We start from the raw sequence: 21,738 nt of genomic DNA, 5'->3' as shown, positions 1-21,738 counted from the left end.
CACAGAAAAACTTCCTGGGGAGCTCAGGGCACAAACATACAGTTCCCCGTCTTGTTGAGGACATACGTATTTTTGCCTCTGGGAAATGAGGTGGGGAGGTCTCGGTTAACTTACATTGACAGAAAAGAAGAGGGGGGCCAAATGGGATGCCCAGCGGATCCATTTACAGAAGCAAGTGCCTTTAGGGGAGGGAGGATGATGTGGCAGCTTCCTAGAAAAGAAACATGAGGGAAGGAAGGTGTCCAGACATGTGGGGGGCAGAATTCGAGGCTTGATTGTGGGTTAGGTTGTTAGGTTGCCTTCAGAGGAACAGACATTTTGATTCTAGTAATCATTCCTACTTTTTTACTGTTTTGAGGGGTTTTAAAAAAGAATATTTTTAATAGGACAGAGCTAACTATAAACTTCAGGTGGCAGGATGGCTCAGCTAAAAACAAAACAAAACAAAACAAAACTCCAACTTACACTCAAAGTGTGGCCATACATTTATGTATCTTTTTGTAAAACATCACTTGCCACACAGCATTTTAACGTGTTGAAATTTCAGATGCATCATCAAAACGATTTCCTCTGTTGCCTTCCCCTTTCATCATGATAACCTGTTGGTTTATTGGGGTTATCATAATCTTTTTTTGTTCAGATGAAACTTCCTGGTTGTGATTATTCCTGGGTCAGATTGCCATTGGGTTTGCCAGGAACTAAGAGATCAGTTGCACTTTTTGCTCTCTGAACAAACGCTTCTGAATGAATTTTGCTGGTGTCATTAGTTTAGGTGGTTGCTGAATAGCAGAACACTGTGAATTATCATTAACTGCTAATTCGTATTTGTTCAGCGCACACCGTGTTAGGCTGGGTTTAGGGCTCTTGAGGACCTTCACCTCTTTGCTTTCTTCTGTTGTGGTTTGTATTGCCACCTACACGACTCAGATTGCAGATTTCGTTTTTCCCACCTCCCTTTGTCAGGTTGGCCCTTTAACTCTCAGGTTCTCTGAGACCTTGACTCACATGCCTCTTGGCACCCTCAAGAGCAGTCCACCATCAGCTCCACCATCACAGAACCATTCTCTGTGATCTGACCGTCTCTAGTGTGTTACGCACGTGAGTTTTGATTCTTGGTTGCCTTCTCCCCACACCTGTGCTTGCCAACCTCCAACGTTCCCAAGTTCCCTCTGTCTCCACTCAAAGAAATGTTGCCCGTGTGTCATGGTGCACTTCATGGTCAGTGGAAGAGGTCTTCCCCGACTTGCCAGGTGACCGTGGGCAGCTGGGCAGCTGATCCCTAGCTGCTCATTCTCACTCATAGACACTGCACGAGTGACTGCTCACCAAAGGTCAGCATGATGTTTTCAGACCTGTTGATGCCAGTTATACTGGCATTGTAATCATGTAATTAAGTTAATAATACACAGTTGAACCACGTGTGAGAAAAGAGAATTGTTCTGTGAAAACAAAGGCGATTGCTTTAGAAAGGCAAGTTACTTTAAAAAGGAAATGAAATTGAATTAGGTTAGGGCAAGATAAATATAGGAGATGAGAGGTGGAGGGTTCCAAAAAACCTAGAAGGATTATGTACTTACTGCTTCACAGGAGCCTGAGTGCTCCCTCTACTTTTAAGAAACAAGAAATTATGGAAGATGCATTATTGGTAAATTTCATGCACGAAAAATGGCAGAGCTCTCTAGTCAGCAGGAAAGAGCTTGTTGGCCCTGAGTCAGCAGTTCGATGGCTCTCAAAGTTTTGTTTGTAGCAAATGATTATGGGCGTGGACCTTGGGAGGAGTCACAATAAAAGTCATGACTGTATCTTGATTACATAAGTTGTTGATTTTAAGTGATAGCCATCAGCTAGCTCTCAGTCACTGCTGATGGTTACTCAGTGCTCTCATTCTCTCCCCCCCTTTTGCCCCGCGTTCCTAATTGTTGCTAGCCATAGCTCTTCTGCATTGTCAGGCATCAACATGGACATTGTGTTGTCACTGTGATCCTGTTTAGCCTTAGTCCTACCATTGTGTAGACTCAGCGCTCACCACCAGTCTTCCTGCCGTGGATTTTCCAGTCACCCCTTGGCTGGCAGAAGGGTATCCTGTAGATTTCTCCAGAAAGACTCATGGGAACAGTAGTTCCCACTCTAGTACTCTTGATTGACAGCCGACTGGGTATGAAATTCTCAGGTCACACTTTTTCTCCTTGGGAATTTTGTAGGTATGGTTCCTTTACCTGCTCGCATTGAATTTTACTGTGGAGATATCGAGATTTCATCCCTCTTTTTAAGTGATTCGATCTTTTTGCCAGGTTGCTGAAATCTCCCCTGAAGGTCTGTCTGTCTTGGCACTGAGTGTTCAGGGTTCTCTTTTCCCTGGGGTACTGTGTGCCCTTTCAGTGTGTAGATCCTCTGTGTGTCAGACACACCTTGAATCATATCTTTATGTACTCTTTATGGACAAAGCCTTACATACATGTTCCATTCATTCCATGCTAGTTTTTTATGCATATGTTACATCTCCTTTGGTGTTTTCTGTAACTCATTTTTTTCTATTCCTCTTAACTCTTTTTTTCATTTCAGTTTACTTGATTTTTTTCATTTTTCTCCTTTTCGTTCCTTACTGTGTTTTTAGCAGTGTCTCTTCTCCCTGTTGTTTCTTCCAGTTTCACCTTCGTTTCTGTACGTTTTTCCTTTCCACTTCTTTTCTGAGCAGTGTTAATAGATGTCCTCTCTTCCTCTTGTCTCCCTACCTCTCGTGGAAGCTCTTGCATTTCTGCTTTGAGCTCTTGCTTCATAGTTTCCATTTTTCAATTTTGCAAACTATTTTATTACAATCTTATCTGCTCCGTGGCATTTTTCCAGTATATAGTCTTAGTCTGCCTTTTTCTTTCCTAATTTTTTCATGTTATATCTTTATATAGATCCTGTGCAGATTTCATTTTTCTAACTCATCTTTAAATAGGTGAGTTTTTCAGAAACCAGCTGTTTGCAGGATGATTGTTTAGGGGGCGCCAAGTCTGTGTTCCAAGCTGGCTGCAGTTCTCATAATTTAGGGTTCTGGGTGAGTTCATGTACCCTTTATTGTATCCGGCCAAGAGAGAGAGGCTCATATAAGAGTAGGAGCTTTTCCACAATGCAAAGCCTATCTTCTCTGCTACCACAGAGACCAGCTCTGTGAGGCAAATGGAGGTTGTTTGCGCGGTTTCTCATTTAGCCCCAACTCTAGGTCCAGGCATGTTCCTGTTGTCCAAACACAAGGAATCTGTTGGGTCCAGAGAGTGTGCCTTTTACCTACAAGAAGTGTGTTTTTGCAGGTCTTTCTGAGCTTTCCAGCTCAGCATACTTTCATCATTTTCTTCTCTAAAGGAAAGGAGCCCATGCTTTAAGCTCCCTGCGTTTGACAACTGTTCCACCTGTTTGGGGGCCTGGCATTTGGGCTCTCTTCTCATTTTGCTGAAAATGGAGTTTGCATTTTTATTTATTTCTCCCTTTTGCACTTAGATGCATTTTGAATAGCATTTTAAAATTATGACTTCGTGATGCAGTATTCAAATCTGAAGTCTTAACTGACATTTTCTATTAGCCAACCCGCTGGTCCAATGCTATCCTGTCTGTGTTAGGCCTGTCACTGCACCTTCTCCACAAAGCCCCCAGCACCACACTGGTGTCCATCTTCTAACGCAAGGAACATGCTTCTCAGACTTACGGAAAGCCTTCCATTCGTTCAGCCTGCCTGCTCTGCCCTGGGCACTATTCTAGGCCTTGGGGATAAAGCATGGAAGAATTCGTACAAGATTGTTGACACCCCGAAGGCAAGTCTTAAAGTGATCCGACGTGGCCTGGGGTAAGGGATGAACAGGGGAAGATGCAGTTCAGGACTTTGAGGAGGTGTGTGGAAAGGCAAGGCATGAGCTCTGGGGTCCCACAGGCCCGGGGTCAGTGCTTAGTGCTGCTAGTATACATGACGTTGGGATAGTGTACTGGCTTTTCCACTATCAGTTTTCTCACATACAAAATGCAGATTACATATCCTATCTCAGATGGATGTTGTGAAATTAAAATAAGTCACATTTGAAGTGCCCAGCACGTAGTAGATGCTCAACAAGTACTACTTTCCCCATGAAGATGGGGTTTGTTAAACAAAAGGGATAATTAAACACTAGGAGTGTTGGTATAGTCACCTGTATTTTTTCATTGTGGTAAAGTTTACATAATGTAAAGTTTTAAGGGTACAGTTCAGTAGCGTTAAGTGCATTCACATTTTGTGCACCTCATCTCCAGAACTCTTCATCTTGCAAAACTGAAACTCTCTACCCATTAAGCAACAAGTCCGCATTCCCCCCTTCCCTCAGCCACTGGCAACCACCATTCTACTTTCTGCCTCCTTGATTTTTACTCCTGGGTATCTCATAGAAGTGGATCATACCGTATTTGTCCTTTTGTGTCTGGCTTATTTCACTTAGCTTAAGACCTTCAAAGTTCATCCATGCTGTAGCATATGTCAGAATTTTCTTCTTTTTTACAGCAGAATTATATTCCATTGTACGTACATACCACATTTTGTTTATCTATTTCTCTGTCGAGGGACATCGACGGATGATGATAATGTAATGAATGGCATCGTTATTTATTTTGAGCTCAGTGTATGCCAGGCAGCCAGTGAGGTGCTTTGCACAGGTTATCTCATTCAGTCCTCACCACCACCCTGGAAGGAAGCTGAAGCATTGAAAGGAGAATTTGCCCATAAATAAGTAAATAGCAGAGCTGAGAATTAACCAAGGCCTGCCTAACTTGAAAGCCTGTGTTCTCATCTCCCTGCCTTGTATGTAGCCAGGCACCTCTACCGCTGCTCATGGAAGAGATTCGCGTTAGGATATTCCAGGTGTGAGGGAAACCCCTGTGGACTTACCTGAGAGGTGGTTGATCCGGGGCTTCAGTGTCTGTGAATCAGGAGCCACTGTTGGGTCCAATTACTCTGCCGCTGCAGGAAAGCCCGTGTGCGACGTCTCTTTTGGGGCCACACCAGCTGCCCACTGCAGAGTACTCTAACCCTTCCTGCTTCTGCCTCCCTTTTAGGTGCACTACATCCTTCAGGAGGTGGTGATGGGTGGGATGGTGCTGGAGACCAACATGAATGAAATCGTGGCTCAGGTTGAAGCACAGAACAGGCTGGAGAAATCAGAGGTGAGCACGCCACTGTGCTTTACCCTGGCTGGCTCGCGAAGTCCTGGGCAGGAAGCAGGAGTGGGTACATGGGTCGGCCTGTATTGCTGTGGAACCTTAGGAATGTTTTACATTCACCCTCTTCCTTCCTTGAGTCCATCAAAGCTCATTGATTTGAAGGCCAGGTCAGAATGAGGCTCCGAGTGTGAATGGAAAAGCCAGATGCCACGGGAAGGCAGTCAGCTTCTGACATGGGGAGGCCTGGCCTATGTTTGTGGTTTGTAATTCCTTCTCTCAAAGCCACACGTTCCCTGGAGTGACCCAGAATCCCCTTCTCTGATTCCAGTGTGGTTCGCTGGTTTGTGTGCTAGATGAGTCTGCTCTCCCAGCAGCCATTTCTCGTGGTGTTGTTCAGACCTCAGAGTTGCCAATTTCCTTATTTCCAGTTAGCCTTATAAAAAGCTACAGTAGAGTATGGGCTGGGTTTGAAAATAACAGACCCTGGTCCACCCCCACATGGTGCTGGCTTGATACAGATGCTCACAATAAGTCTATTCAATCCCGACATCTCCCCATCACCGTCATCAGCCTTACCAGGGAGGAGAGGCTGTGGGGGTACACCTTCACACACGGCAGAAATGGCGGAACAGATTACCACTCTATTATCCGGGTGTCTTAAAGACCTTCCTTGCTCTGAGTAACAGAACTTGATCTTGCGAAACCAGGAATTCTTCAGTCCTGCTGAAGCTTTTCCAGACCACAGCTATTATGGCAGCTGTAGTTCTAGAAATGCAAGCTGGGAAGCTTCCAGAAATTGTAAGTGAGTCAGAGGCAAGGGGTTTGGAAACCAAGAGAAGTGGAGACTTGCTGGGCGAGGGTGGATCGGAGTTGGTGTCCAGAACGTAGGCAATAAGAAGGAAATGGCTTTGAGAGAGTCCTTGTCAACCTGTCCCGACCTTCCCTGCATGCTGGGGTGAGCCTGGAGGGTGATGACTGACTCTGTTACTAGTACTTCCGTGTCTGGCTACACGCCAGCTCCTGCACATCCGTCCTTCCTCCAATCTTATTGCCACATGACATTTTGAAAGCCACTACTTTTCCATCTCACATTATCAGTTGGCAGGCATTTATCCTAAGCTGTGACATTCCTTTTCCTTTTAAGAATTTCCCTGTGACTGCACTTGTCTATAAGAGCCTTCAGTCTCATGAGGGAAGGGTTTCATTGTGTTTTGTAATCTTAAAAGTACCCTTTATACCAACTGTGACTTGGTGAAACCATCTCAGATGATTTCAGCAAGCATTTATTGAGCACCTGCTGTGTACCAGGCTCTGTTAGGGGCTGGGGCTATAAAACTGGGTGAGCCACAAGGCCTCCCTCAGGAGTGCAGAGTTTGGACCCCTACACTTGTGGTCCCCACCTCACCTAATTGTTTGATTGGCTGCCGTCCAGGTAGCAGGGAGGAAAAAAGCAAAGCTCTCGTAGTGTGTGCTCAGGTTGGACATTTGCTAGGCCTCTTTCCTTGCTGTTTTTTCCAGCACCCAGTAGATGACACTGAGGGTTTGTCTCATACCCACCTCTCATTTCTTCTCAGGGCGGCCTCTCGGCAGCCCCCGCCCGGGCTGTGTCTGCTGTGAAAAACATCAACCTGCCGGAGATTCCTCGGAACATCAACATTGGTGATCTCAACATCAAAGTCCCCAACCTGTCCCAGTTTGTCTGAGGGTTGAAGACTGGGCTGAACTGGAGTCCTGGAAACAAGCGAATCCAAGTCAGTCCCGCAACAGAACCCACTCTGAGCCTCAGACGGGCCAGGCCTCAGGCCCTGAGCCTCGCTGCCGTGGAGCTGGGAAGGGAGTCCTGTGTCACTGCCAGCGTGTGCTCCGTTCTCACATGTGCAGCCTTGCCGGACTCTGACACACCTGGCCACTGCAGATGTGAGGGGAGCCCTGGTTTCCCCAGTTGGGGGTCAGTGTGACCAGACCACCCGCACCCTCTGCCTCCCACCTGCAGCTGCTCCCCGGGATTAGGGGCTGTGTTGAGAGGCCCACCTGCTTGCCAGAACCCCGCCACTAGGACCAACCCCGAGTAGCCTTCTCCCTTAGAGTCACAAGGCCTGAGGTCCTGTAGCATTTACTTTTGCTGGTGAGAGGCCATAGGTAGAAAAGAGCTGACTCTTCATACCTGGGGGTGTGCTGATGGGCAGACAAGGGCAGGATCTCATGAGAACCATGGCCTCCTGGGTCTGCTCGGGTTGTCATACCCAGAATCCTTTCATAGCCAACCTCTCTGATTACCCCCTCCTGCAGACTACATCTCCCCACTGCCATAGTCCTGGCTCTGTTGTCACAGGTGTTCATGTGCGGGACACAATCCAAATCATAAGCCTGGTGCATGCCCACCACGTTTCCCCCAACACAGCCATCTCTCTAGCACGGCTGGAGGCGTCCCCGCTCAAAGGAAAGAGGCCCTGTGTCTGTAGCAGGTAAAGCTGACAACATAGGAAACATCTCAGAATTAAGACCTTCTCGGAGTTTACAACACGTTCTCCTCATTCGCTGTATTACGAATGATGACTCTTCTCCAAATGGGAAACCCACCTCTGTCTGTACCAGCTTCTGGAGCTCGCCTTGGAGACCTGTCAGCATGGACGGGTGATAAGCATCCTCCTGGAGTAGTCCTGGAGCTTCCGTACCGCCTGGAGGCCAGGTCTCGGGGACCATGTGGAGCTCACTGCCCCATCACGGGCTAGTGGCTTAAGCCTCCCGGGGCCGTCGCAGAGCCCAGCAGGGATGGTGCCCAGCAGGACCATGTCCGGATCACATCCTTTCCCACTCGGAGCAGTGCCTCCTGTGGGTAGTGCCCATTGTTCAGGCAGCCTCTTGTCCTCAGGCTTGCCGATCCTCGCTGGCACTGCCTGTGTTGAGCAGAAGCCTCCTTATGTTGGAAGAGGGAAATGTAGGCGAATACATCTGACGTCAAAACCTGTGATGATATTCTGTTGGTTTTTTTTTTTTTACAGACATTTCAGCACATTCACATCCCTCTTATATTTATTTGCTGAATGCGAAGTAGGAACAAAGGAAGGAAACCGATGTTTCTTTTGCACCTGCTGGAAGGTGACATAGGCAAGATCCTTCCACAGTCCTTAAAGCAGACATTGTCATCTCCAGTTTCCAGGTGAAGAAAGTAAGACTCAGAGAGGTCAGGTAACCTGCTCGAGGCCACACAGCGCTAAGAATTTATATGGTCAGCCTGCCTAACTCCAAAGTCCTTCGTTTTCTTTTTTTTCCCACTGCTCACGATGACTTCTCCCAACTTTATCTTCTTTCCTATAGATAAGGAAACTGAGTCTCACAGAGGTTAAAAACAGGCGTGGTTTTCTGAGGCCGCCAGTGACGGCACCGTAGAGTGTAAGAGCTGGAGGGCCCTCTGCGTGGCTGCATTGAAGTGATGAGGAAACCGAAGCCGGGGGATAGGTGTGATGAGGGTCACGAAGTAAGAGCCGAATCATTCTTCTTGACTTGCTTTGTGCTTTAATGCATTACAGTAGGAAGCCACATGTCCTCCTAGAGTCCCTGGGATGGTCTTCAAAGGTTTTGCTTTTTGTTTTGTTTTGTTTTAATTGGGGAACAGTGTGTTTTCCAGGACCCATCAGCTCCAAGATAAGTAGTTGTTTCAGTCTAGTTGTGGAGGGCATTTCCCCAGGACCCATCAGCTCCAACTCAAGTTGTTGTCTTCAGTCTCTAGTTGTGGAGGGTGCAGCTCCTTGGTCTATATGGGAATCGAACCGACAACCTTGGTGTTATAAGCCTGCGCTCTAACCACCTGAGCTAACTGGACACCCCTGTTTTGCCTTTTTTATGTTCCCACGAACCATTGGCTGGTCCTGTAGACTCCCAACAGTGGGCGCCCCAACCCCACCCTCATTGCCTCTAGAAATGTCATACAGCTTCAGCCTGGTTTTGTGTTTGGAAAACTCAATCTCTTTGAACAAGCCACAATCATTGTTCATTAACTACTTGAGGTTGCCAGCAAACCCAGCTAGCTTTCTTGTCTACTATCAGCAAAGTCATAAACTTTTTTCTTCATAAGTGAAGAAGCAATCCTTGTTGGCCTGTGTTTGGAGAGGGATACAAATACTGCTGCTAGGAGGTGTCAGTTATGAAAATAGGGACCGGGTCTGAATTTGAGAGTCCTTGGCCCTGGATGGTTTTACATGGAGCATTTCCTAAAGTGGTGCAGAATACTGGGTTTTCAGTGCTCTCTGCCACTAATTAAAATCTAAAGTTCTGCCATTATGTAATTTCTGAGTGCCTGATGAGTGCCAGGCTCGGTTCAGGCTTTGCTTCCTACTTTTGTCTCTTGAGTGCCCAGATTGAGTCTGACTGGCAGCCTAGAGTCAGTGACTGTGTTCCACGGGATATTTAAAGCACAGCAGCGCATTTCCCACCCCCAGCTAGCCCCGTCATGCCATGCCCCAAACAGCCTGTCCTAGTTCAAACTGCTGTCACAGAAATACCGTAGCCTGGGAGTCTTACACAGCAAACATGTCTCACAGTTCCGCAGGCTGATCAAGATCAAGGTGCCAATAGATTTGATGTCTAGGTAAGGAGCTGCTTCCTGTTTCAAAGACCACATTCTTGCCATGTCCTCACATGGCAGAGACAAAAAGCTCTGTCCCTTTATAAGGGTTCCACTCCCATCCTGGGGGCTCCACCCTCATGGCCTCATCCAAACCTAATTATCTCCCAAAGGCCCCACTTCCAAATACCATCACATTGCGGATTAGACTTCAACATATGAATCTGGGGGACACAAACACCTAATTACCCACCTTTCCTCACAGGATATCGTGTCTTCTGCTACTCAAGCCTCTGCCCCCCCCTCCCACCACCTCCACTGAATCACCCTAAGTGAAGCCCTCCCTGGCCCCAGCTTTGCCAGAAAGAAACCAGGGGACTGTGACTAAAACCAGGCTGCTGGCAAAATCCTGTCATGTGAACCAGTCTTTGGTAGGGTTCTCCTTCGCGTGGCCGTCTGGCTGTGGCTTTCCAAATAGGACACAGCAGTGATTTGAGCTGAAGGTAAAGATCAGGAGTGAGTGCGGTGGCCCAGATGGAGAGCCCCATCTGGAGTATGAGAGACTGGGGGCTGTCGGCTCCCAGCACATGTCCTAGTCTTGAGCCTCCCAGTCCTCTCCCCACCCGCCCACCAAGAGGGGGCCCCCCTCATTGTGGTCGTCGCTAGCCTCGTACCCCAGCGTGTGGTCGGTGCTCCCAGGTGCCGATTGGCTGCCTTGTGGTTAAGACTTTGGCCTTGGGAGCCCTGGCGGCTTCCACATCTGCAGCGTTCTGGCAGCAGTTGGTAGATATGCACACAGGACCCCTTTAAGGAAATAGTTCCTGAAAATGATTAATCTTTTCCAAAAGACTGTTTAAATTCTTTCCTATTTCAATGAGTGAATGTTTTAAAAAGGAAATACACTCATGTAGTTCAAAAATTAAGATAATAAAAGGCTGTTCAGCCAGACGCTCACCCTGTTTCCCCAAACCACCTCACCCCGCCATCCCTGTAAGAACAAGTGTTTTCAATTTAAAGGATTAAGAAACCAAGTCCCTGGATTTTTGTTACCAAAACTAAGAGTGTATCTTCCGCTGTAGAGAGCCGGGGCCTCCCCGACCACCCGTAGGAAATAGCAATGCGTCACCACTGCCTGTCCTTGCTCTGCCTTTCTGTTCCCGTGGCCCTCTCATACTGTGTGTTTGGGCTGTGGTTACTGTCTGTTCCCTGCCGGGATATACGCTCCTCTAGGGCAGAGATTTCTCAGTTGTAGTGCTGTCCCCCAGCTGCTATGAACAGTGCCTGGTACATAGTGTGCAGTAAATAACTTGAATGAGTGAATGGTTGAGGCAAACAGTCATCAGAGTGACTCACCAGAGCTGTGCTTTCCAGGGCCTGTGCTCAGCACTTTGGGAAGAAGGGTCGGGGTTGTGACATTGGGAGCAGCAGGTGAGGAGGGACCCGAGGAAGAGAAAGGCAAAGCTGCTGACAGTGGAGCCCGAGTGCCTGGAGGGCCAGTGAGGCTGTTGGGAGAGGAGGAGGTGGGTTGGGAGGGAGAAAGATCCGCCGGAGTTTGGATGTGGGCGTGTGAGGCTGGAGTTGCCTGAGAGCATCTGGGGGCAGATGTCCACCAGCCAGCTGGAACCTGGGAGGAGGCAGGAGAGGACATGAGTTTCCATCCCAGAGAGATGGTGGCTGAAGCCAGGGGGGTGAGCGACGTGGCCAGGGAATGAGAGGAGAGGGTTGAGATCTAGCCTGTGCACGGGACGGGGAAGTGAGAGGAGAGTCGAGACAGTGGAGCGACTCGCAGTACGAAGGAGCCCTGCTGAGAGGCTGAGGCAGTGGGGACCAAGAAGAGATTACCTCTCTTGGGTTTGCAGTTCGTCCCGCCAGGCCCCCCGAGTGCGGCAGTGATATGAGGGAACACGGAAGGGTTGGTTCTGGCCCAGAACCAACGGAAGGGTTGGTTCTGGTGGGGCGGATCCAGACCTCAAGGTGGTCGTGTAAGAGTGTGGGTCTGTCACAGAGCCTTTGGAAGATCAGTGTCATCTATAAAGGAGTACCAGTAACTCCTGCTGTGGGGGTTGTAAGGGTTCATGCGAGGATTGATGGGGACCACGAAGGACTCCATAACCGTTGGCTGCTGTTGTCATTGGGACTTTTGCAGAGGGAAGGGGAGTTGACGTCGACGCAATAAGCCAGGAGGAGTTTGGTGGTGCTGGGAAGGAGAGACAGCCTGGGAGAGGGGAAGGGGAACCGAGGTGGGCCTCAGGAGTGGGTCTGCAGAGGGACGATGGGGACAGTGGCTGCCGGCCTGGCCCTACCAGTGGGTCCCGTGCCCATCTAGAGGCCACCACTGGATAAAGCTGTAGGAAAAGTGGTAAGAGTCTCTGGAAGGTGAAGTTTCTTTGATGATGAGGAGTTTGAAGACAAAAGAGCAAACTCATGACCAGTAGAACGAGAAGTGGGGGGAATTCCCTTTCCCCAGAGTCAGCAGAAAAATCCAGAGGTCTTGCAGGCACAGTGGGAGGGGTTGGTGTTGGGCTAGGACCAGGGCGAGGGCCTCTGGCCAAGCAGGCCTGGTTGAGCGTTGGGGTCCTGTAGGGAACTCCCCCACTACCCATGGAACATGGTATCTTTGGGCCTTCTCAAGAGTAAACCTTACATTTTTCTTCACCTCTGACATCAGCCTGGTCTCCCGAGAGCACTTGGGAACAGGGGGCTCCCCTGCCTCTTAGGCGTGCCCTTGGTGTGCCCTCCACGCCTTCCAGAGGGCAGAATGAGGGTTGTCTTTCGCATTGATGAGAATGAGGACCTAACCTGGCACAGGCCAGCAGGCTGAAGCGGGCTCTCCCTGTCAGGCCCCTCCCTGAGCACGGTGCTCAGGGTTACAACCTGCTCCTGTCAGGTCAACCCACTCCCAGCCCAGCCCTGCCGAGCTGCTCCAGTCTCCCGTGGCTCTGGCAAGGGTACAGACTCCAGGCTGGGCCAGGCTCCCGTGGCCCCTGTGTGACCTCTCTCCCACGTGTCCTCACAGGTGAGCCTTTTACTCTGAGCCTGCAGGTCCCAGCTTTGCCTTGAGTGGGGCCTCAAGTGTCCCAAGTGGCAGTACGTGGGGTGGTGCCTGGCCATGGTGGGAGCAGAATGAATGTTAGGTCATTGTTGCCATTGTCCTGTCACTGCGGTGTCTCTCACACCCCCTCCACAGTCCGCCCAGGCTAGAAGGGACCCCTGTGTCCTTAGCCTTCAAATCCACACAGCAGACAGAGCTGATGCCGAGAGTATAGGGACTCTGAGCTGGTTTGTGGGAGATGGGGAAAGACTTCCTGGGTCACCCCATCTCGGTTCATTCATCAGGGAATAGTCAGCGTGTCACTTAATCTTCACCACAACCCCCCAAGGCAAAGTGCTGTGACTATCTGCAGATGAGGCCCAGAGAAGCTTGTCACCCAGAGTCACTTAGCTAGTAATTGTCACAGCCAGAATACAAAGCCTGGTACTGAATGGCCACTGTCCACAGCCTGCCTCCCCAAAGGACCAGTGTTGGACACTGGGATCTGACCCAACCCTTTCCTGAAACCTCTGTCCAGGTGTAGACAGACCCCAGGCCCGCGGAAGCCTGGAGTGGTGGGCTTCAGTGATCACCAGGCCCAAGGTCCCACTTCTGTGGCCAGCCAGTCCTGGGGGCCACGTTTGGTACAGATCTGAGTGTTAGGGAGAGGACGACCTGCCTCCAGGGCAGCTGGTTCTCGTCCCGCAACAGCTTGGAGCCACCCTGGAGGGCTGGTGTCTGGAGCACTAGGGGCCAGTCTGAGCCGTAGAGGCCCCAAGAAGACTCCTGAGGGCTCTGCTGGTCGGTGGGATGAGGAAGTGGGGAGGCCTCTGGACTTTGAAGGGGCCACACCGTCCAGCGTCTACGATTTCAAAGAAGGGAATTCTAGAGAAGGTCTCGGGCTGCAAGAGCAAGAGGAGGAAGCCCTTGGGAGGTGAGACAGGTTGGAGCAGGTCTCCCAGGTGCCGGGAAGGTGGGGCCCCAAGGGCAGGTGGGAAGAACACCTGATTTTCTCTCTGATGCTGGAGACAGAGGAGGCTGTGGTGCGGGTGTGGGGTGAGTGGGGCGTTAACCACATGGGGAGTGGGCAGAGGCTGCCCTGGAAGAGGCTGAGGGGCCTGAGGAGGGCCCCACGGCCCTGCCGGTGCAGTGGGTTGAATGGTGGCACCCCAAAGACATGCCCACATCCTAATTCCTGGACCTTATTTTTAATGGGGGTGTTTGGTGTAATTAAGAATCTGGAGACGAGATCATCTTGGATTATTCAGGTGAACCCTAAATCCAGCAACAAGTGTCCTTATGAGACAGAGAAGATGGGCCTGTGGCCACAGAGGCAGAGCTTGTAGTGAGGCAAGCACAGGCCAGGGGCCACCTGGAACCACCAGAGGCTGGAAGAGCCACAAGAGGATCCTGCCCTAGAGCCTTCGGAGGGAGCTTGGCCCTGCTGGCACCTAGATTCAGACTGCTGGCCTCCAAACGGCAAGAGGATAACGTGCTGTTGTTTTAAGCCACCCTGTGTGTGGTACTCTGTTATGGAGGAGGGCTGGCGGGTGGCCTCAGGGTGGGCAGAAGGAAGGTTGCAGAGGGAGGTGGGCAGAGGCCTGGAGAGCAGGGGTCTGGGGGCGGGGGGGATCCCAGGAAAGGGCTCTTTCAAGAGATAGCAGGGCCCTGGGAAGAGGTGCGGGAGGGGTGGCAGAGGAGGCCAATGGGGCAATTCCCTCGAGCTGAGGATGCAGGGGAAAGAGGCTGATGCCCCAAGGAGAGGCTGGAGGGGACATGAGCAGTGCCAAGCTGGTGAGACAGAACACCCATGAACGTGCCATTGCTGAGACTTTCCTCTGGGCTGTTGGTAAACTGTTCACACCTCTTCTCATACAGCCTCACAACATCTCAATGGGGGCCTGCCCGGGCTTTATAGATGAGGAGGGTGAAGGCTCCGGGTTGCCCAGCTTGTACATGTCCTACCTGACACGAAGCCACCTGTCTGACTGCAAAGCCAGCCGTCTCCTGAGCACCCTGCGCTGCCCTACCCTGGCGAGGCTCCCAGAGCTTGAGGTCAGTGCGCCAGTGTGGGAGCCCACTCAAGGGTGCCGGGCTCGCTCTGCCTTCCTGCCCTGGCTGGCCTGTCCCTTCCTTTCATCCCGCCTCAAGGACCTCTCTGTCCCTCCCACTGGACCATGGATTCATTCTGTCCCTTCCACAGCCTGGGCCTCCGCTGGGCCCAACTTATATCAACAGGCCCTGTCCCATTTCCTGCCTCACCAAGACAGTTTGCTCTAACAGGGGCTCTTTGTCCTTTTTATTTCAAAAAATGTGTTTTTAATCAATTTCATAATAAAACCCCAACTGAATTCTTGAAAACAACAGCAATAAGAAATTTTTTTTAAATCTCAGTTCCAGGAAGTGCTGACTCTAGCACCACCTTCTCCAGCCCAAACAGCTCTGGTTCCCCTCCTGGGACCCCCCCCCTCCCGCTGTGGGTAGTTCCTGGTCACCAAGCCTCCTAATATCCTCTCACCACCCCCTCCTCGAAGCCCCTAGGTCTCTGCCTGCGGCTGGGATCCTTCACCTCTGGAGATCCCCTGCCCACTTCCAGCTGCTCTCCCTGCCTCCCTTCTGACACCCCCACATGCACACAAGCTGGCTCCCAAACTGTCCCTAGAGGCTCACTCCAAAAGGCTTATCTAACCTCACCAGCATCCTTTTGTCTTTTGTCAATATTCCTAGAGGCTAAACTCCTTGGCATGCCATCCAAGGCTCCAGTGCCCAGTCCCTGCCCACCCCAGCCTCATGTCCCATCATGCACCTGGCCGCCTGCCTTTTCATATGCTGTTCCCTCTGCTTGGACACCCTCCACCTGTCCCTCAGGCTAATTCCACACAACCCTCCAGACTCAACCTGAATAGTCCCCTCTGTTTGCTGACCCTCCCCAGGCACAGAGCGGCACTCCTCCCCGCTGTCATGACAGCCGCGTGGAACTTGGTTCACTTGTTCACCTGATCCGTGCCAAGCCCCGTGCTAGGCACTGGGGCACAAGCACTGGGAAAACAGTACAGACTTATCCTTGCTGCTGTTGCCCAGGGAGACCTGCATGCACAGAGCAGAGCTTAGGCCTGCACATAGTACATGCTCTAATGTTTGTTGACTGACTGACCGACCGACCAAATGAGTGAGCAGTGAATAGCCATAACCCTTCCCACTCCTGGGCAGGGGCTGTGCTGGCCTCAGAGTTGAATTACCTGCTTGCAGTAGGTGCTCAGTTCTCAGACACACTGCTCCACGGGGAGAGGAACCAGTGTGTAGGGAAGGGGCAGTGAGGGTCAAGGAGACAGTGCTCTGCAAGTCTCCATCCCTTTCCTGCCTACACCCACATTATTCTGATCTTGTGGGCACAGGGAAGGAGGCCTGGGAAAAACTCCCTGTCCCAGTCAAGGAACTCCAGCTTGGAGAAGGAACTTAAGAAAAGATCATCATCGAGCTTCCTGGTACTGGCCCCTGCCCCACCCTGACATCTGGCACGTACTCCCCACCCACCCCATCCACCCACAGGGCCCTGCCCAGCAACCTCAAGCTTGGAGCAGGGCCAGGGTCACCGAGAGGCCCCACACAGGACAAGCAGGGCCCAGCCCTTACCATCTTCCCCTTTCCCAACACTTTCTTCTTTTTAAAACTAGTATAATGGTTTTGGTGGTTGCTACAAAAATAGTATATGTTCTAATAATTTCAAAAAATACACTGGTGTATAAGGACAAAAATGGTGATCTCTCCTGCCCTCCTCCTCCACCCCCTGCATCAAGTTCACCTCACTGAGACCAGCATGATTCTCCGACTGGCACATATGTTCCTGCTCTGTCCCCTGTACAAGTGGCCAGACACCCAGAGCGTTCTCATGAAGATAGGGTCTTAATCAATGTATTACTTTGGCACTTGGTTTTAAACTGAAGAATAGACTTTGGACATCATTACAAGGTAATATGTACAAAATTAACTTGTTTTCTCTCACTGCTACATAATGTTTCCTTTAGATGGACACTTCAGCCCCCCCCTTTTTTTTTTTTTTTTTTTTGTAACAAGGAATTCTGCAATAAACCTCCTCCTATATATCCTTAAATGCCCCTGGCTTTAGGACACATTCCCCAGAGCGGGGTCACCCAGTCAAAGGGCATATGCATTTCAAGTTTCAGGAAATCTTGCCGTCTTACGTTCTCAAGTGGTGGGAGCAGTTCACAAGTACTGTTACGGTGTGTGCAAAGCGCTGGCTCTCTGCACTCTGGCCAGCTCTAGATGTTATCAGTCGTCTAAACGGTTGCAAAAATTGACATCTCATTGTTTTGAAACTGTGTTCCCTGAATATGACCAAGATTGAACATCTTTTCATGTGTCAGCTGGCCTTTATTATTTCCACTTGCGTGAGTTTTTTATTGTAATCCTTTGCCCGGTTTTCAGTTGTGGCATCTTTTTTTTTTTTTTAAAGATTTTATTGGGGAATTGCGGGGAGGGGAACAGTGTTGGGGAATCAGGGAAGGGGACCAGACAAGTTGCTGTCTTTTTGTTCTTCAGTCTAGTTGTGGAGGATGTCGTTTCACTGGCCCATGTTGGTATTATCATTGCACTCTTCCCGGCTGAGACAGTCGCTCGCTGGCCATTGGACGGCCACTCATGGCAGCTCACGCCCGCTGCCGACCAGCCCCACTGAAGCCTATGCTGTCGCCGGCAACTCACAGCAGCCCAGCTCCAGGTCGAGTTGTTGTTCACCATCTTAGCTGTAGAGGGTGCAGCATCACTGGCTTTCATGTGGGATCCGAACCGGGGCCCTGCTTCTCAGAGCTGGTGTCCCAAGCCAACTTTTAACCAATGTACCACTCGGCCGTGGCATCTTTAATTTTAAAAATCGCCTTGTGGGACATGTTTTGAACATTATTGACATTAACCCTTTGTTTTATGGATTGCAAATGTTACAGCCCAGTATAATAGATGTCTTTTGCCATACAGAAAAGCTTGCATGTACATAAATGATTTTTAACTCTTTATTATGGGAATTTGAAAGCATACTCAAGAGTAATAAGAACACTAATGAATTCCCACCGTATCTATCTCTGTGCTCCAACGCTGATCACAACGAGGCTAATTTACCCCCAATCCTCTCCACCCCTCACCCCACCCCTCGTGTGAAGTTTTCCTTTTGACTATGCCATGTGGCAGTTTTTGCAATGCAGAAATTTTTGCTTTTGTGTAGTCCAGTTTTTCAGCCTTTTTATTTGTGGCTTCTGGGCTTTGCATAACACTTAGAAAGGTCTTCCCACCCCACGATTATTAACAAAACAAAACAGATTCTTCTAGTACTTCTAAAACATGATTTATTATGTTCTAAATGGTGGCATGGTATTTTCGCACATGAAGGGCTGTAATTTACTTAACCAATCCCCAATTACTGGACATTAGGTTGTTTCTGATTCTCAACTATTTTAAATCATGCTGTAATGAGCAGCCAGCCCTGACTTCCCCACCTCATCTGGATTATTTCAAAGCAGACTCCAGAAATCAAATCATTTCATCCATAAATATAAAAATTTAAAATTGTTTATATTGTAAGATCCATTAATCCTCTGATCTTTCTGTCTTCCACTTTTAATTGTATTTATATTTTGAATACATCGAGTATTCACATGGTGCAACATTCAAAGTAACAAAAGGATACATTGAAAAGTCTGTTTCCCACCTTGCTGTCTCACTGCTCAGTTCGCCTCTGGGGAAACAACCAGTGTTACCAGTTTCTTATGTATCTTTAGTCATTGTATTCTTACGTAAGAGCGAATTATGTGCTTTTTCCCTTTTAAGATACAGTTAATAAGCTCCTTGAACAATGATCTGCACCCAGCTTTTATTACTTAACAACATGTCTTGGACATTGTTCCATAGAGAGCACCCGTGTTCTTTTTCATAGCTACATACATTTCATTCCATTGCATGGACACACAGGAAGAGCTCAGTATCTGTCTCTACTGGTGGACACTTTGGTTCTTGCCAGCTACAGACAATGTGGCCGTGAAAAGCCTTAGACATTCACCATTTCGCTTGTATGTGAGGATATCTGCAGGATAAATTTCTAGATGTGGAAGTGCTGAGTCAAAGAGGGCCTGTGTTTATATGTATGATAAATATTGCCAAATTGCCTCTATTAAGGCTGAGTCAGTTTACACACCAGCTGGCATTTCAGGAGGGTGCCTCTCTCCTCCCACCGTAACAAACATACTGTGCTGCGAACTGGTTTTTTTTTGTTGCGTTGTTTTTTATCTTTGCTTATCTGATAAGTGAAGAATAGTATTTTTGGAGATAGAATTCTCATGTATCTTTTTAAGAGAGTTATTGAGTATCTTTTCACATGTTTCAGGGCCCATTTGATTTCCCCTTTTCCATGAACTATTTCTTCATATCCTTTGCCCATTCCATCCCATTTCAGTTCATATTAAAATGATTTTTGGGAGCTCTTTATATATTAGAGAAATCAGCCCTTTACTTATGTTTCCCACCCCCCACCCCTCAGTTTAAAGTTTTTCTTTTGACTTTGTGGTGTTGCTTGCAATGCAGACATTTTAATTTTTTCATGTATTGGGTTGTCAGAAAAGTCATGATACATTTTTGCAATGAAAAACATAGAAAAAATAGGTCATGACTTTTCTGACAATCCAATAGTCAAATGTATCAATGTTTTCTTTTTACACTTCAGGTTTTGTATACTATTTAGAGAGGGCTTCTCACTCTGGGATTTTATTTTTATTTTCCCATGGTTTCATTGGGAAGTTATAAACATGATTTGCTTTTCATCGTGGGATAGTATTTCATCATATTGGAAAACCATAATTTATTTAGCCAGAACATTTAGGGTATATCTGAGTTTCCTGAATTATAAATAACACTGCAGTGAAAAGCCTTGTCCATAAATATTCTATGTCCTTAGGCTAAATTCTTGAAAGGAGCTTCATTCCTATCCCGAAGCTGCCCCCCAGAAGGTCAGGCCGCCCTTGTGTCAGGGGTAGCATATTCACTCCTTTCCAAATGCCCTCAGAGCCCAAGGCAGAGAGGCAGAGACCTGGGTGGAAGGTCCTCTCTGGCCTGGATTGAGCCTTTTTCCTTGGCTTGTCAGCCAGAGAGGATTGTGTCAGACATGCTGGAGGAGGGTCAAGGCAGGATGAGACTGGAGGGAGAGCGGGGAAACCCCAAAATAGCTGCTGGGGTCTCACGCAGAGCCTACTTACTCTGCACTCAATTCAGTATCCCAATAAACTTGTGGCCTGGCTTTTAAGAGCCCAGCAATGAATTAGGAAGGAGAAGAAGGCTGCTACTTAGAGGCACTCTGGCTCACCATATAGTTAGTTTCCAAAGAAAGAGCAAATGCAAACATAGCAGTCCGTCAAAAAAGCAACCAGTCTGGACACAGATCCCAGAAATGGATGAGGAAGAGCTGATTCGACTGGGTGTTCTCTAAATTTGCTTCTAAATCTGAGTGTCTTGAATGTTGTAGTAGGCAGGATAATGCTCCCCCCACCCCCACCCCCAGCCAAAGTCCTAGTCCTAATCCCTGGAATGTGGGAATATGCTTGCTACATGGCAAAGGGGAATTAAAGTTGCAGATGGAATTAAAATTGCTATGAGCTGACCTTACAATTGGGAGATTACCTTGGGTTATCCAAGTGGAGGACAGAAAGCAGAGGGCAGGAGAAAAGTTAGTCTGAGTAATGTGATGTCAGAAAGACTGAACAGGCCACTGCTGGCTTTGAAAATGGTAGGGGGGCTTCCTGAGTGTCCAGAAGAATGCAAGCCCTGCGGACACTGTAGTGAGCGTAGCCTTGTGAGACCCATCTTGGACTTGCCTTACAGAACTGGAAGATAAGAAATGTGCAGTTGTTTTTGAGTTTGTGTTCATTTGTTACAGCAGCCACAGGAAAGTAGGCTGCTGATAGCATCTTGGCGCTGCTCAGTAAAAAGATGACCCGAGAAGAGGAGGACCCAGCTCCTGTCCGCACAGCCTCTGGGAGCAGAAGCTGGGTGAGAAACAAGTCCCCCTTGGCTCTGGTCATTTTATTTGCTAGGTCCAGCTCCTCTGCCTTCTTCCTGATAATCCCCTGGAATCACGAAAGTTAAATTACGTCAGTTATCCAGAACACCCATCTTGCGGGGGAGGTGGGATGCGCGGTTTGTTTTCCTAGGTGAGTGGGGCTCTCCGCCCCCCAACTGGAAGGGCTAGTTTCTGTGCCCCTCCCCCATTGGCAGATGCCGTCCAGATGTGGAGGGACGGGGCTCTGGGGCTGGGTCACAGGGGGGTTCTGTCAGGGGGCCTTAGGAGACCAGGAACCCAAGAGCGACTCCAGGCCCTATGGGTCGGGCTGTCGGGGGAGACGGGGCAGCTCCCCACACACGGAGCTCCGGGGACTCCCCGGAGGTTGGCAGGCAGATCGGGGAGTCACGGCGCAGCTGAAGGATGGGGAGAGGCCTGAAAGGGTTAAGCCGCGAGGAGTAGTGGTCGGGTCAGGTTACTTCCCTTTAAAAGCTGGTCCTGGTGGGGCTGTGCGAGTTACTGGTCGGCTCGTCGTGCAGGGAGGAGGCTCCCACGATTGAGGCAAGTGGAGCGCGGAAGGGGGTGCGGCCCGTTGGGGGAGCTGCAGCCGGAGTGAGGGGGGACCCGACGCCAGTGCGCGCAAGGACCCCCACGTCTGCTGCTGACACCTGCTTCTCGGGCCAGCACACAGGCCCAGGGAGAACCAAGAATTCCTTTGGCCAAGATCCCGCTGCGATCTTGTGGCCCGGTCAGGGCAGGGGGAGCTCCCACTTGGAGAGGTGGCCCTCAGGGCGGGGAGGGGATTGCTGGAGCCTCTGGGGAGGAAAGGTAGGGTGACCCGGCTGCTGGGGCGGACTGCACCCTGCTGGGGTCCGAGGCAGGGTTGTTGGACGAAAGGTGCACGCGTGTGGCGACCCAGCACGG

General features: G+C 49.5%; 2 protein-coding genes across 3 annotated transcripts in view; both read left to right on the top strand.

Annotated features, from left to right (window-relative positions):
- Nucleotides 1-8,139, top strand: part of ARPIN (actin related protein 2/3 complex inhibitor) — a 56,698-nt gene extending 48,559 nt beyond the window's left edge. The window contains exons 9-10 of the mRNA XM_019639995.1: nt 5,059-5,166; nt 6,738-8,139. Of these exons, the coding sequence (XP_019495540.1) occupies nt 5,059-5,166; nt 6,738-6,866 (237 nt within the window). The 3' untranslated portion in view covers nt 6,867-8,139. The remainder of the gene's footprint in view (nt 1-5,058; nt 5,167-6,737) is intronic.
- A 790-nt stretch (nt 8,140-8,929) lies between these two features.
- Nucleotides 8,930-21,738, top strand: part of ANPEP (alanyl aminopeptidase, membrane) — a 36,620-nt gene continuing 23,811 nt past the window's right edge. Inside the window, exons 1-3 of one of the 2 annotated variants that reach the window (XM_019640009.1) lie at nt 8,930-14,273; nt 14,637-14,813; nt 20,692-20,804. The gene's annotated coding sequence lies outside the window, so the exon portion shown is untranslated. Of the gene's footprint in view, nt 14,274-14,392; nt 14,814-20,691; nt 20,805-21,738 lie in introns of those variants that run through there. The other variant, XM_019640007.1, reaches the window with a different exon arrangement.

This window comes from Hipposideros armiger, unplaced genomic scaffold (assembly GCF_001890085.2).
Source record: "Hipposideros armiger isolate ML-2016 unplaced genomic scaffold, ASM189008v1 scaffold_48, whole genome shotgun sequence".
Lineage (NCBI taxonomy): Eukaryota > Metazoa > Chordata > Mammalia > Chiroptera > Hipposideridae > Hipposideros > Hipposideros armiger.
This window is presented reverse-complemented; position numbering and strand designations above follow the sequence as displayed.